Source organism: Clinocottus analis, unplaced genomic scaffold (assembly GCF_023055335.1).
Source record: "Clinocottus analis isolate CAN_PGR_092001 unplaced genomic scaffold, fCliAna1.0.p SCAF_10, whole genome shotgun sequence".
Taxonomy (NCBI): Eukaryota; Metazoa; Chordata; class Actinopteri; order Perciformes; family Cottidae; genus Clinocottus; species Clinocottus analis.
In genome coordinates, this window is record NW_027175821.1 from 13,643,002 (window position 1) to 13,658,066 (window position 15,065).

The following is a 15,065-nucleotide window of genomic DNA, read 5'->3' on the forward strand; positions in this document are numbered from 1 at the left end:
CACTCTTTTGAGATTAATAAAGTCGGTCTGTCTGTCTGTCTGTCTGAAGTCCAAGTGAAATGTCACTCACTCATGTTTAAGTTAATCAAAGTCAAGTCTTGCTGATTTCGTCAATTCAAAAAGTCATCAGTTTCATGACTCGTGTCCACACCTTTGTTTTAAAGACTGTTACTTTAATAAAAATACTAATTATATCAGCTGGTTATACAAGATTATAAACAAACAAAAAAATACATAAGAATTACACAAAAGTTCATTTTATCTTATACCAACACCATAATATCTATATTTACCCACCTACTTAAATTATCAAGCAAATATATCGTTTCATTGAAAAACGCTGAATTGCAGTGCATTTCTCAACCTGGTGAAGCTGCGCAAAAGAGACCGCATTGGAGTAACATTGGTGTGCAAGTCTGCTGTGAATGTGCAAAAAAAGACAAAGATGCTCAGATGATGTTGAGGAGGAGAGTGACAACGAGAGCAATGAGGGTCAGCGAGGAGGAACAGACAGACGCAGAAGATCCAGACTCCACCAGGGACTCTGTGTGCTTGAGCATCCAGTTCTTCTCCTCTTGGAGTCCCTGTTTGTCCAGTTCAGGACCCATCAGCCTCCGGATTGTCTCATAGTATTTATTCAGCCACTGAAGCTGGAGTGAGAGCAGACCAATCTCAATACAATGTACACTGCTGGCATGTGAAAACCAGGTATCAAGTAAAGAAGTAAACAGCGGATAACACATCAAATACATATACATTCTGTATAAATATCTCCCTAAAAAGGCTAAAAATGGTTTTCTACAGGGATCGATTATTGGACCACTGTTCTGTTCTGCCACTTGGTTTGAAACCATAATACAAATAAACCTGTTGCTCTGTTAACTGCCGCGAAAGATGTGCTCATAGCAAAAGTGAAAGGACTGATACTGTCTCCTGTGACTCATATATAATTACATATGACGTTATTAAATTGTTGATACTGTGACTTCTTTTTGTTGAAGCATTTAGTCGAGATGTAACCAAATCATAACAACTTGTTCTATAGTTTCATCCATAACATTGTTTTTTTTATTATATATCCCACTGTTAAAATGTAAACTAATCATCTTAAAAGTATTTAGCAACTCAAGCTGTCGAGTAAATGTAGTGAACTGACAAATAGAATATATTCCTGTAAAATATAGTGAAGTAGAAGTATAACGTAGCATAAAATGGAAATACTCAAGTCAAGTACCTCAGAGTTTACTTATCTACAGTAATTGAAAGTAATTTACTTTTGTCTCCAGGTGATGTTCACTATAAATGAACCAAAGTTGAAGAGAAAAGAGGAACTCAATATGTGCAGCCAAAAACAGAACTGTTTTTCTTTTTGCTTGTTTGAAACATTATTATTTTGTGATGTGTTTGTTTCTGTACAATAATGCTCCAAAAAAATCTCATGCGTTGTCTTGCAAGAGAGAAAAAACAAACATAGAAGTTGTGGTTCACGCGTGGTTTTGTTTTCACAAAGAATATTTTGATCTTTGAGCTGCAGAGAAACTTGGACCTGAAGTGTAAAGGGGGTTTTAAGAGGAAACCGTCACTCATAAAGCAGGAAAACGAAAGACTCAGTTGGTGCCACACTCTCTCACAGGAAAACGTGTTTACAAATTAAGTCAGGAAACTAATCATATCTTTGGGGAAGTAAACTCACATTAAAGTTTGTTACTAGGCCTTTATTTAATGGGTGAAATGGTTTTAGTGATCCTTTCAAAATAACTAAATAATGGTGACATTTTTGTAAATTCTGAACATTTTACAGTTGAAGACAGTTACAAACCTGCTCTGAGCTGAGGAGCGTGGTGTCAATCAGCTTCCTGTCATATGGAACCAGCGACACGGTGTCAAAGGTCAGGTACTGACCACCATACTGGGTGAACAAACACAGTCACAAAGAAGTTACATTGACTTCATATGATTCAATCAAAGCAGGAAATCATTGATATTATTACAGAGTATTAATGAATATATGTTTTCCAGCTACCTTTGTATGTACAGGTACGACCATGACCACATCTTCAATCCGGATCCCAAAGTCATTCTCCTTGTAATATCCAGGCTCTTACGGAAAGAAAATCATGATCCGCTTTTCTTTATTTGAAACTTTTGAGCCACGTCAAATGCAAAGTCGATTTCCTTTCAGAGGACCATAATGTTGTGTTATCGGTAGTGGACATGGATTCATTTTGAGAAGGAATAAAATCTCACCAATAGACGTGAACATGCCAGTTCTGAAGGGAATGTTGTTGCTCTGAAATCCAACTGGCCCTGGAAAAATATTACAGATTACAGTGCAGAAACGTAAAATTGAATCTTAAAAACATTAAATTTGTATGTATTCATTTTTACACTTCCATTGTCAGCTGCTCAAGTAACAAACTGGGTTTTCACTCTACTAAAGTCATGTTTTCTTTTTTTTTTAAGATGAAACTAATGAACTAAAACTAACTAAGTTTTCTCTCTTCTATAGATTATATACACAACTTTGGACTGTGGATCAGACAAATCAATAACTGTAATTTACATTATTCAATATTTTTGATATTTCAGAGACCAGATAATTAATCAGTTATTCAAAAGAAAATGATCTGCTGATCATAAAACGTTGGTCTAGATGTGGTGCATTGCATAAATAAAATATGTGCTCCGTCATGCAAATGCTAGCCAGTTTTAAATGTATCCCTCCCACTTATCGTATTAGCAGCAGAGTGTGATGAAATACAATTTCATGCAAAACAGCATACACATCATAATCACGATGCTTTTAGACATCACAGATTATTGATTTCTCTCTGATGAATTTATGTTTTATATTGAGCAAGATGAAGGTGTCACTAAACTGGATACGTGTATTAACGTCATACTGGGGTTGTAAACTTTGAAAGTGTATAGAAAACAAAAAGAGAGCATACACTCGTGAACTCCAAAGTAGTTTCCAACACCGTGACCTGTGCCGTGGCCATAGTTCAGGCCCACTTCCCACAATGCCCGGCGACCCAGCATCTCCATGTTCACTCCTGTTGATAAACAAAAGCCACACTGAGAGCTCGAATCAAGCATCCTGCTGCAGATATATTATTTATATAATTCATCCACTTAAAACTGAAAAAGGTGGAGAAACAGGGCTCCCTAGTGGCAAAACTAGAAAAGGGTTTAGGTTAGAATCCTTGTAAATCTAATTTTAAAGATGTATGAATGCGTTTCATTCCCACCTCGTGTCCCTGAGGGAAAGATGGTTCGAGATATCTCAATGTTTCCCATGAGCACTCGAGTGAAGGCCTCCTGTGAAGCCAGAAAGCTGGTTAACAACAGTATGTAAAAGAAATATTTTGGATTATGGTTTTTGAAAGACCTTCTGGGTTATATCAGAATGTCAATAAGGAAAAATATACACAAAGAGATACAGAAATAACTGGACTGATCAGCTGCAGTGTATTTGATTGTCATCTAATATGAATATCCTTTCAAACATTCCCACTTTCACTACGCTATCCAATGTATTACCTTCTGCATTGCCGTCGGGGCTCCCCAGTGAACTGTCCGAGTGATGTCAGTGGTCCCGTCTCTGACAGTAGTGAGAGACACAATGACTCATTTCAAATGCAAGTGATGTGATGTGAAACTGGAGAGTTTAGTTTTTACTCACAGATACTGGCCGCCGGAGTCCACCAGATACATCTCATCAACTGTCAACCTCCTGCTCATTTCTTCTGTCGGGCTGCAAAAGACAGAACAACAGGAAATAGATTGTTGTCGTGCACATAAAGGACCATGACAGTGTTTTGAAAGTTTTACATTACTGGTGTCTATTGATAGAAGAGAGCTCACAAAAAAATGAGCAGTGAGAGCGTGAAGGTGATGATGATCAACGGTCCACAGAGGACAGTGCAGAGAGTACGTTTTACTGATTCAGGTGCTGATACTCCTACTTCAGTACATTTTTGACATACTTGTACCTGATATAATATTTCCTTTCTATGCTACTTTATACTTCTACTCCACTACATTTCAGACGGAAATATTGTTGTTTTTACTCTGCTATGATTTTAGCTAGTTTTTTCTATAGAAAAACACAAGATATCTTTATGTGATATGATGCAGTGATATTCTACTAATCAGATTCAGCTTACACTTACAAGGAATAAGACTTATATTTTCAGCTCTTGATGTCCATACACAGAAATAGACATAGTGTACGGACAAAAAACCTGAACAAAGACAGACGTGACTACTTATGAACATTTGTTTAAAGTATGTTATACTTTAAACATATAAATATATGTACGTAGGAGTCAAAGTAGTTAATAAAACAACACTATGACACTGTAGTGGAATGCAACAGGATTAACCCAGTAGCCTAAAAAACATATAAACAGAAAAACAGAATAATTTACTTAATAGTAAAATACTAGTGTATTTTCCTGATAGTACTTTTACTTGAGTATGATTTTTAATTCAGGACTTTTACTCGCAATGAAGTATTTTTAAATTAAGATATTTCTACTTTGACCGAAGAAAAGAATTTGAGTACTCCTTCCAAGGTTTACCAGAAAATACTTTTTGGCTTCTCAAAATCAGTTTATAGCTTAATGTGAGCTTTGAAAAAGTTTCATCACTAACAAAAGGAGCGTTGCTCTGAAACTACCCCAACAATTTAAAAAGAAGCGGTCCATAAGAAAAGAAAGAACATAAATACATCTTACCTGTAATGTGCAAGCGCAGCATTGGGTCCACTTGCAGAGATGGTCTCAAAGCTGGGGCCTCTGCTGTCTTTCTGTTTGCTGTAATGATGTTTCTATTAGTCGTGAAAAGGCAACTATGAGGTGAGTGTAATCATAGCTATTCTAATTATAAAATATGTTGTGTACTCTGACTGAATTTTGCATGTGTAGCAAAGCACTGCGGTGTCTCAGCTCTCCTCCATCTCGTGGGCTCTCACCCGCGACACTTATTGACGTATTGTGCAGCAGTCAGCTCGGTCTCTTTCCCCTCTGGCACGGCCTTCTCCAGCCACATCAGCAGTTGGATGACCGCAACTGCATCCCTCACCTGCACAGAAGCACAACGACACAATGGCCGGGAGAGTCTTGGCATCAATCACACACCACGAATCATACAGACTGACTCGTCGTGTGGCATGTTGCTATGCTGCTCAGACATCTCTGGACAGGATAATGAATGTATCAGAGAGTGTGTTCACTGAAGTGTTCAAGCGCTCGATGAAAACGATACATAAATGTCCCACATCTGACAGTGAAGTCCCATATATATACACAAGTAAAGACGGGGCCTATACATGTGCTCATGTGTGGAGGTGGGGTGGTGTGTAACCTGAGTGTGTCTGTGTGCAGACCACATACGTGAGCATCCCTCAAGATTCGCTGCTCAGTCTCATCTTTCACTGCTTTGGTAGTCAACACAGGCGAGTAGGAGCTTGTCATCAGTTTCTCCTAAATGATGCAAGAAAGAAATCACAATGAATACAACATATATATAACCACTGTCCTTTTAGCTCTATTTTGGTCTTGTGAGGGAAATATCTGTCACTTTAGCTGTTTGACGCTCCACTGCGTGCACCAGATCACTTTATGAAGCGATTATGACAGGAAGATTAGCACAAGTCTTTGAAGATACTGAAACGCTCTGGAGAGTGGAGGGGACCGAATGATGAATCTCAGGTATGTGGGTTTTACATCCCGAGCGACCCTTTTCAAATTAAACATAATCACTTCATTCCTTGTATATATAAAACTATTCATTAGTGCAGCTTTGAAAACTTGGATTTCATGCACAACACACACCAAAAATATCCTAGCCCAGCCACTGGTGACTCAGTACAGCTAAAACTGTGCAGCAGTGCAAACAGATCATTTTACAGTTTGCTAACGGAGCATTTCATTCAACGTAAATAATAATATAACGCTTAAAAAAGAACAAATGTATGCAGCACAGTAACTATAATGAACTTCAATATGTGTACCTCTGGTGTAATGATCTCATAAAGTGCGTAGTTTGTGTATTCTGTGCCGATCCACACTTTAACCCCAGGCCGGGCAACATACTTCTTCAGGTTCTCTCGGACCGTGTCGTAGCTTTTCAGCTGCACACAAAGTGACCCGTCGCAGGAGGCGTTCAGGTACACCCTCAGTTCCTCTGTCACTCGGTCCAGATGGAGAAAGAGCCTGGGAGATGTGCATATGCAGCAGTGAAGAAAGGTTTATATAAGGAAAATGCTCCAGGTCCTTATGTACCTTGCATATGTGATGGGACATGTAATCCCTGGAAAATGGACTTACCAGATCTCATTCATTGTGAGAAGTGTGTAGGAGTAGAAGAAGGGATTGTATGGGATGTCGTTGCCGCGCAGATTGAACAGCCCTAGAAATCAAAAATATACACCGACTCTGACTGTCAGAAGCAGCTTGCATATTCATTTACATCATCTGCCACATCCACTTGATTGGAGACATGCTGTTTGTATCTAATGTTTGTGTGTGATCGACGAGATTTCTTCTGTGTTCCTGTCATCGGTCGTCAGGGAAGGTCTGAGACCCGGCAGTGCTCCTGTGTGCGTTGTAAGAAAGATGCTTTTGAAGAACTCACTGTTCTTTTTCAAACTGAACACAACGACACAATGCAAACAGCAAATCCAATCAGTTTAATAATATGATTACTGACGATAATAAATGTCAAGATTATAGAAAGTAATGCTTATTTATGTGTTTTTGAATGTCTTGTTAAGAGGATAAGAGTATTGTCCATTAAAAAAAAACATCTGTTCCTATATTTATATAATTTGTGTTCCTGTCAGTCTGACTTTTTATCATAATCTTTCACATCAGACTGCAACTACTCAGGCTAGAGTTTAATCCTTAAAGCTGTGGTTGTAGTTGTGCTCGTCTCCTGTCATTTTATTTTTCAATGTAAACTGTCCCTGTACCCTGAGACGAGCAAACTAAGCATTTATTTATGGCCTGCCGCCATGTGTGTCCTTAACTGTAAACTGTATCCTGTTTTAATATTACCCATCTTATTATCTTATTTAGTTACATGGTTCAGGTTTCATTCCTGAAAATTATTTAAATGTTTTCTGTTTGTTTTATTATGAAATGTTTTTGTGTTTGCACATTCTCTTAAGGATGTATTGTAAACATTTTTGTTTAAAATCATCAGATATTATTTTCTTTTTGAAATGTTTTATTATTGGGATGTAGTTCTGCACATTTAAGTCAATTAAAAGTCAAATGAAATTATCTTGAGTGAGAACTCAAGTTTAGTGGTGAAGAGCTACTGTGTGTTTAACTATATGCTTTTATGAATTGCAATACATTCACCAATGTTGTTTTTCAGTGTATTCAGCTGTGGTTCGGTCATTTTTTTCTAAAAGTGCAACATGATTCATGAAAAGCTTAATGGAGAAAGTTAGAGTTACTTACAGGCTGTTTCATCGAGAGCTGACAGCAGAAGAGCTGTTGGTTGGTATGGATTATCTCTTATCTGATTCCGTATGTGCTCCACTTTAATCTGCCAGGACCTTTCTGCAAACACACACATTTTGTTTTTATTTGCATCCATGTGACAATGTATAGCTGATGCTCACTTGTGTCGGACATTGAGTTATAGTCTGTATGTTCAGCATAATTCTTATTAAACCTATGTTAACATTTGTTTGGCCACTGCAGCGCTAATTTACACACAAAGCAACGTTATCCTTCATTTGGACTCACATTTATGTCCAATATTGTCTCTCTTCTCAGCTCCGTTTTGGTCTTCACAAACTTTAGAGGGACATATGGGAGCGCTGAGCTACTAAATGTTGCACTATGTTCAACAGCTAGCCACTAACTGGGCTGTTTGCCATTTGGTGGGCATGGTAGCATAGAGCGGGCTGCCGCGGCTGGAAATAAGTATATGCCAAAATGCCCACAAAGGTTAACTGCAGAGAGTAACACCTTTTACATAACACATTATCTGACCCATTGTTCCAATAAAATATATTAATTAATGCAGCTCTAAGGGTGGGAATAGTATTGCCTTCTGATAACGTGATGCTTCCTACAATGTGCAGACACATATCCTTCATTTTCCAGTAACTTTTCTTTGACATTCCTTTGCTCATTCTCTTAACTCTACTGCCTTTTATTTTTAAAAGACATGCACACGCACACACACACGCACACACACACACACACACACACACACACACACACACACACACACACACACACACACACACACACACACACACACACCATTATGTTTATGATGCTCTCCATTTGTTCCATTTGTCGATTATAATACCATAAAGGGACTAAAAGGCTGATGAGCGTCCAGACAACTTCCTTTTCAGAGCATTTTCCATTCTGTCAAAGTTAGTATTTGATCCTTCACACAGCCATAAAGACATGAACAGGCTGTTTATGGGTGTGCCCTTGGAGCCGCTTATGGCCTTCTGTCCAGTTTACAGGTATTTATCAGCACAGAGATAAAGGGCACCAGCAGTCTGCAGAGTGTGTGTACAGCACAGACATATAAGGAAACCCACGTATGACTCTGTCTGGCAGGCGGGTGAGGTTGTCAGGAGGGACGGGCGGTCTTTCCTTCCACACTCGGTCAACCAGGTTGTCAGGAACGGACTTGAGGCTCCGATTGCTCGAGTCCAGATTGAAGCTGTAGTCCTCCTGCGTTTCTAATGGAGGAAATTGCAGAAGATTACACACAAAGAGCCCAATCAATCTCAAGTAAACAGTCTGTGTGGCGTCTGGAGGCCCCATTAATAATTTTCCATCTATGTGGGGCGAGCACTTTATTGCTGTTAGCCTGGACCGACAAGAAGGAAAGAGAGGAGAGACTTACTGAGGGAGAAAAGGAAGGAATCAAAGCCGATCTCGCCGCCTGGTGGGACCTCAGACATCAGCCACTCTGCTATACTGCCGATGGACACTGGGGGACATCACACATGACAGAATCAAGTTATCATTTACTTTAGTGGATCCATTTGACTTACCTATAATGAATATTGTGGTACATCATACAATAATTAAAAATGTTTTAGTTTTTTTTTCTTTAGATGTGAATTTACTGAAATCAGCACAAATTGCTTTGTAGCGTAATGTGTCAATTTAAATATGTTTCAGACAACATGAATACTATCTAAACTATACCATCCTATACTAAATACATTAAGAATAAACTGACTAAAATGTGAAGTTTCAGGGTGCAATTAGAACCTTGTTTTACTGTCTTGGGGCAATAACGTGCATAGAAAGAATGATTTAGTTTACATGCATTTAAAGGTCACTGTCTGGTCTTCATTCTTTGTTTCAGGAGTTCAATAGAAACTAAAATTCTTGCCTCCTGAATGTATGCCTCCGCTAACTAGTCAAGTTACAGTTTGAAGTCATGTCTGTGCAAAATATCATCACGTCACAATTTTATTCTATGAATTTTTAGTGACCGTTGCCTAAAGAAGTCTGATCAGACTAACGTAAACTTTGAGAAGCTCTCCCTATATACAGGGAACGGTGCGCAAAAGGTGCAAGATAAAACATGCAGTGACTTGTAGTTGCGCAGTAGTTGTAGTTTGTTGATGGGTTATTTTTACCATGTAAATCCTGTAATAGCGGGTGCAACATTTGTCAGGATATTTTTAGTCTGATCATCAAAACCAAAGATGCTTGATCGGTATCCATGTATCCTGCGTTGTCAAAACAAGGAATCACAAAATGATCATCCCTCACCATCTTTTTCCAGCTCCCAGTTGCAATCCATCTGCCTCTTCGCTTGAACCCAGTAGCGGCTGTCTGTCCACAGAGCGGCCTTGGTCTGAGTAACTACGGCAGTGCCTGAGGAGAGACAGGACAGCAGCTGCGTTGGGTAGAGGGCAGCATCGACAGTAAATTACAAACGACAGTAAATGTCACAGTTGACTTGGAACACTGGCCAGCTAATCTTGAAACATGCACGCATGCGATTGTAGGGAAACGAGAAGGTTATGAAGAAACACAAAGGAGATGGCCGCCTGCCGATGAGGGGTGGACATACAGTATAATTAGGGCTTACATTACTATTCCACTGTTGTTCCTTCACATCAGATAGAAACAACTGCTGAATCTAAATTTTGTCAGATTCTTAATGGAGGCTCAGAGCATTGACTTTGGGCCGCGGTTTGGCCCGGTGAAAACAGCTCTTAACTAAAATGTCATCTGTCCTCTTCTCCTTTCATGCATGGAACAGCTGAGTACAGAAATATCCAAGATCATTAATTTTGTTCTCCATTACTGCAGGAAAATATATCTCATGATCTAATGGTGAAGTTACTCTGCGAAGGAGAACGCCGATGAATGAAAAGACGCAACGATGCAGCGAGGGAAAGCGATGAAACTAAATGAACGATGAGATGGCTGTATGGTGAGGAAAGAAAAAAGGAGCTGCATGACCGCGACATTCAGACGTGGGGTATTGAGGAATAGGGGAAGGAGGATGACAATGACGACGACGAGGAAGAGGAGAAGGCGGCTACAGAAACAAGAGGCAGGGATTGTACCTGCAGAGCCTGTAAAGCCGGTCATGAAGGCCATCCTGGCATCACGTGGTGCAATATACTCACTCTGACAGAGAAACAGAGGTTAGCTTCTCTCGCTCACACACACACAAACACACGGTTTGAACCCAGATTAAATAATTATGACAGACAGCAGATGTACCAGGTGTGCGTCTGTGCCAGGGATAATGTAGGCAGAGATTTTCAGAGGAAGCATCTGCTCTCGTAGGTCCTGCAGCCGGAGTGTGGTATTTACTGCTGTAGTGGGGAGGTACTACACACACACACACACACACACACACACACACACACACACACACACACACACACACAAGGGCAGAGAAAGACAAAGACAAAGAGTGTAAAAAGTCTTGAGATGTGATTGAAACCTGGAGAACTGCTGATTCATCCCGTTCTGAATCTCCCGCTGTAATCATTAACTGTTGTGCATGTGCAGTAATCATAAACCGTAACTATATAAAACTTGTGTAACATGTTTTATAATGGGAAAATGCTGACTTCAATTTTATGACATAATTTCTACAATTTTCACAGCGCTTCTTCCCATTCACTTACCGGTGGCACCAGTGAGCAGTTCCTCTCAGTTCGTTCATATGCAACAGCACCAACAGTGTTTCCTGAAATGAAAAGTGCAAAGTGACAAAAAAAGATGTTGGAAAGTGACATTAAGTTGTGCGTCAAAGCACATTTTTAGATAACCCTAAAGTGCTGCTCTTTTTCGGTCATTTATCGTGTTGAATCTTTTCAGACACTGATTGTCAGAGTGGAATCAATGCTGCTCTGGATTTATAAGCACACAAAAACCCTTCTCAGTCAAAGTAAAGGACACGAGATAAGATCAAACATGGCAGTGGTGCAAAACAATAATGATATCAATCACAATAACCACAACTTGTCCAGTGAGAGTAAAGCAATCAATCAAGAGACTGTTTTTTAATCATTTCCATATTAACGATGATTTGTCTGAGTATGAGATAGAGCTGTTGAATCCTTTTTAGAGGACATTTTATGCAAAGAAATCCTGATGAGTAAACCAACAGGCACCAAAAGAGATCACAGATTGCAATTTCTTATGCCCTTTTTGGAAGCTATTTTTAACATATGCAATCAATTCTGCCTGCATATTTTCCGTTTTTACAACTCACACCACTTTACAGCATCTGCTATCATCATAAAAAATAGAAAGAGCAGCAAAGTCTTCACACAGAGAGCAGAGACTTGACACTCACACTTAGATCATTGAGGAGAAAGATTAACTTTTTACCTGTTAGTGCTGCAAGAGACAGAGCCAACAACAACCAGCCACAGGAAGGCATCTTGGCACTACGAGCCCGTCACGAGCAGATCCAAAGACAGAGTAGCTACAAAGCAGGTGCTCCGATGTGTATGCAGCGTATGTGAGAAAGTGTGTGTGGGGGTCTGATGAGAAATTGTGTGTGGGTTCCTGCTTGTAAGTGCATGAGTGTCCTCTCTCTCACTCTCTCTCTCTCTCTCTATCTCTCTCTCTCTATCTCTCCTCCTCCTCTGCCACTATCTCTTTTCCCTGCGGCCCTTAGATAGGAATCATGTGCAGTGGCTTTGGGGGTGGATCTTGGTGCTCAGAAACATCGCTTTCTGCCCTGACATGTAACGTGTCCAATCATAATGACCGTCCACCTGATTTGTGTTCCCGCTGCATCTCATCGTGTTGCTCAATGTTCTTTGTTGTGTCATGATGCAACTCAGCGGATGTGGGTTGGGGATCCCCACTATGATGCTCCGTTGTTTTTGATCAAATAAACAGAGGCTTGTGTTGTTTCTATCATGATTATTGGCACCAATATGAAGTGGGGAACGCTCCCCAGAGAAGGTTTTTTAACGCAGCCCCAAATCAGTACCGATATAAAAGGCACCTGTTTGCATGGTCTCGTCCCCTTTCGGACCCTGTGGTGGCTCGCGGTTCACCTGCTGCTGGTTTGCTTTCGCCTGTTTCTTTGACTTTATCATTTTAACCGGTTTAGCCTTTTGCTTTAGTCTGTTTTGTTTTTACCTGTTTCACTGTGCCCATTTTGCCTGTTTTGTTTTGCATGTTTTTGTTGTGATTTTATTCTGCATGTTTTGGCTTTTAGTGTTGGTAATATAAAATGTTTGTAATAAACCTCTGGTTAATTTTATGAAACACGTCTCTGGCCAATATCAGTACTGAATCTGTGTGTCCTTAAACTTAAACTTATATTTCCCCAGGTGGCGTTGTCGGTTTCCTTTTATTCCTTTCATTCCCCTAAGTCACAAAAACAACATGAGAGTGCATTCAAAAACATGGACAAGGCTGGTTTATATGCAGCACATAAGTGACTGAAGAGTCACATGGATGTGTATTCTTTTCATGTTTGTGACTTTTCATCTTTTGCTCATGAATGCGTGTATGCATGCATGAGGCACATCCCTGTAATCCTGCATAGATTTCCATAGGAAAAAACATATTTTTAAATCCTTCTATTCAAGCCAAATGTATGCTGCCATTGAGCTAAAAGAAGAAGGGGGGAGGAAAAGGAGGAGGAGGATGTCTTCTTTTATCGTTGGGTAATTAGTTTTATGTAATTTTATTTTTGCTCATTTTGGGAAAACAGCCTCATGTGACTAAAGACTGGAAACAGGGAAAACAGCTATCCTAGCCTGGTTGACTTGAAGTACTCTACCTCTAAAGCCCGTTATATAAACAGACAGGACTCTGAGCCAAGTAGGAATGATAAAACCTCTGTGTAGCCTCATAGCAGCCTGGGTTATTATTCTGGAAAAGCAGATTTATGCACATATAGCTTGTGATTTATTGAGATTGCAACTACCTGATCAGAATATGTTCTGTTAGGTAACACCTCTTGTCTGTGCACTGGGATCCACCGGCTTTGATCATGACTTCAAAACCAGCAGATCTTCTGACTACAGTGCTGTAGCGCTGAAATAAGACACGAGTAAGATCAGAGAGCTGTGCCTCTTAGTTTACCTCTTTTTAGCATTAGGGGTTGATTGAAATGTATCTTAGTGAGTTGTAAAGGTGTCTATAGGCCTTAAAATATATTAATAGGAAGCAAAATGCTAAAGTCCCTTCAAATTAAAATCGCCCCTTTGACCCCTGTAGGACCTCGACTGACCTCTTTGATTAAAACAAGAGATGTAATGGATCCCTGTGTTTTATGAATAACTAAATGATCCTAATGTCCTACTGGTTATATGAGGGTGTGTTTTTTATTATGAGATAATGCTGCATATATAACAAGACTTCCTCATTTGTGCTTAACAACAACAGAAAACCCTAAATTAAAATCATGTTTCACCCTCTGTTACTTCTCACAACACTACTTTTAGATGAAGTGACCCAGATACGGTGTTGGACATTTTATGATGACAATCAGTAAACGGATTGATACCAACAATGCAAACCGTCTGGAGAGTGTGAAAGCGACATATTATAAAACTGTAAAGCTTTTAAAAACAAATGCAATTTTGGCATGCAGGCCAATATTTTATTCGCAGCTGGATGCAGGATATACTGACCGGCCCCTTCTTTACATTCCTGGAGTCAACGAGCACGAGCGATTAGACAACACCACTAAAATTGTGTAATCACAGCAAGAGACTATGCTTATTAATACATCCTCTATGTGTATTTCACCAGTGTTCGCCTTGTGTGTGTTTTTCCTGTCCCTCAGAGTTTATTTGTGAGTAGCCGTGTCAGGGCGTGGGACCAGGCGGCAACCTCCGGTTCTGAAGAGTGAAGCCAACAATGAATTGTCTTAAACTTGTATCCTCTCCACTGGCCAGCAGGGGGCGACTACTCTGGTTGCCAAAAAAATCTGATTGTTTGGAAAAGATAAAATTACCTTATTTCTCACTTTATTTAATCATTGTAACCATGATGGCATGGTCTGGATCTCTAGTTTCAACATTTCTTCAACACAGCATGATGTCTGTTTTGTAAATTATGGTCAGATTTAGAGACAAATAAACCATAAAGCGGAATATGCTTTAGGGCAGGACCTTCTTGGGATTGTCTAGTCGCTGCACTACTACTTTCGTTCATTGGTTGCAAACCATGAGGTGACGTCACAAAGACTACGTCCACTTCTGTATTGCTGAGGACCTAAAGAAGTGCATTGTCAAGCTTCCTTCATCCATGACACATTTGCAAACACCTGTTTGTAGCATTATGAATAATTTTATAAAAGAGCAGCCCGAGGGTTTTACAGACCGAGCTGCTTACATGAAAAAGAGGATTTAATCTTATTGCGTTTTTATTCTATTATAAGCAATACTGTAGATAATACATGTTTTTTTTTTTTTTTACCCATTCACAATGTATGTAAATGGTGAGTGTACTGTCCAAGGAAAGAGACAGGAGATTAACATCTGATGATAACCCAGTAGTAACCTTGTGATGTGACAGTGAATATCAGATCATCAAACTACAGCCAAGTCCCAGCAG

The 15,065-nt window shown here is 39.6% G+C and overlaps 1 protein-coding gene across 1 annotated transcript; it reads right to left on the reverse strand.

Moving 5' to 3' along the window:
- Window positions 1-287: 287 nt before the first annotated feature.
- On the reverse strand, window positions 288-12,007 carry xpnpep2 (X-prolyl aminopeptidase (aminopeptidase P) 2, membrane-bound). Its single transcript, XM_068591740.1, has 21 exons — window positions 11,868-12,007; window positions 11,159-11,220; window positions 10,746-10,856; window positions 10,586-10,649; window positions 9,780-9,884; window positions 8,896-8,982; window positions 8,585-8,728; window positions 7,476-7,577; window positions 6,336-6,417; window positions 6,020-6,221; window positions 5,400-5,489; window positions 4,979-5,088; window positions 4,743-4,820; window positions 3,686-3,757; window positions 3,544-3,604; window positions 3,252-3,321; window positions 2,952-3,056; window positions 2,248-2,307; window positions 2,024-2,100; window positions 1,820-1,909; window positions 288-650 (listed from the first exon to the last, which is right to left on the reverse strand). Exons 1-21 carry the CDS (start codon window positions 11,917-11,919, stop codon window positions 450-452), a joined length of 2,025 nt encoding a protein of 674 aa, XP_068447841.1. The 5' UTR covers window positions 11,920-12,007; the 3' UTR covers window positions 288-449.
- Window positions 12,008-15,065: the final 3,058 nt, after the last annotated feature.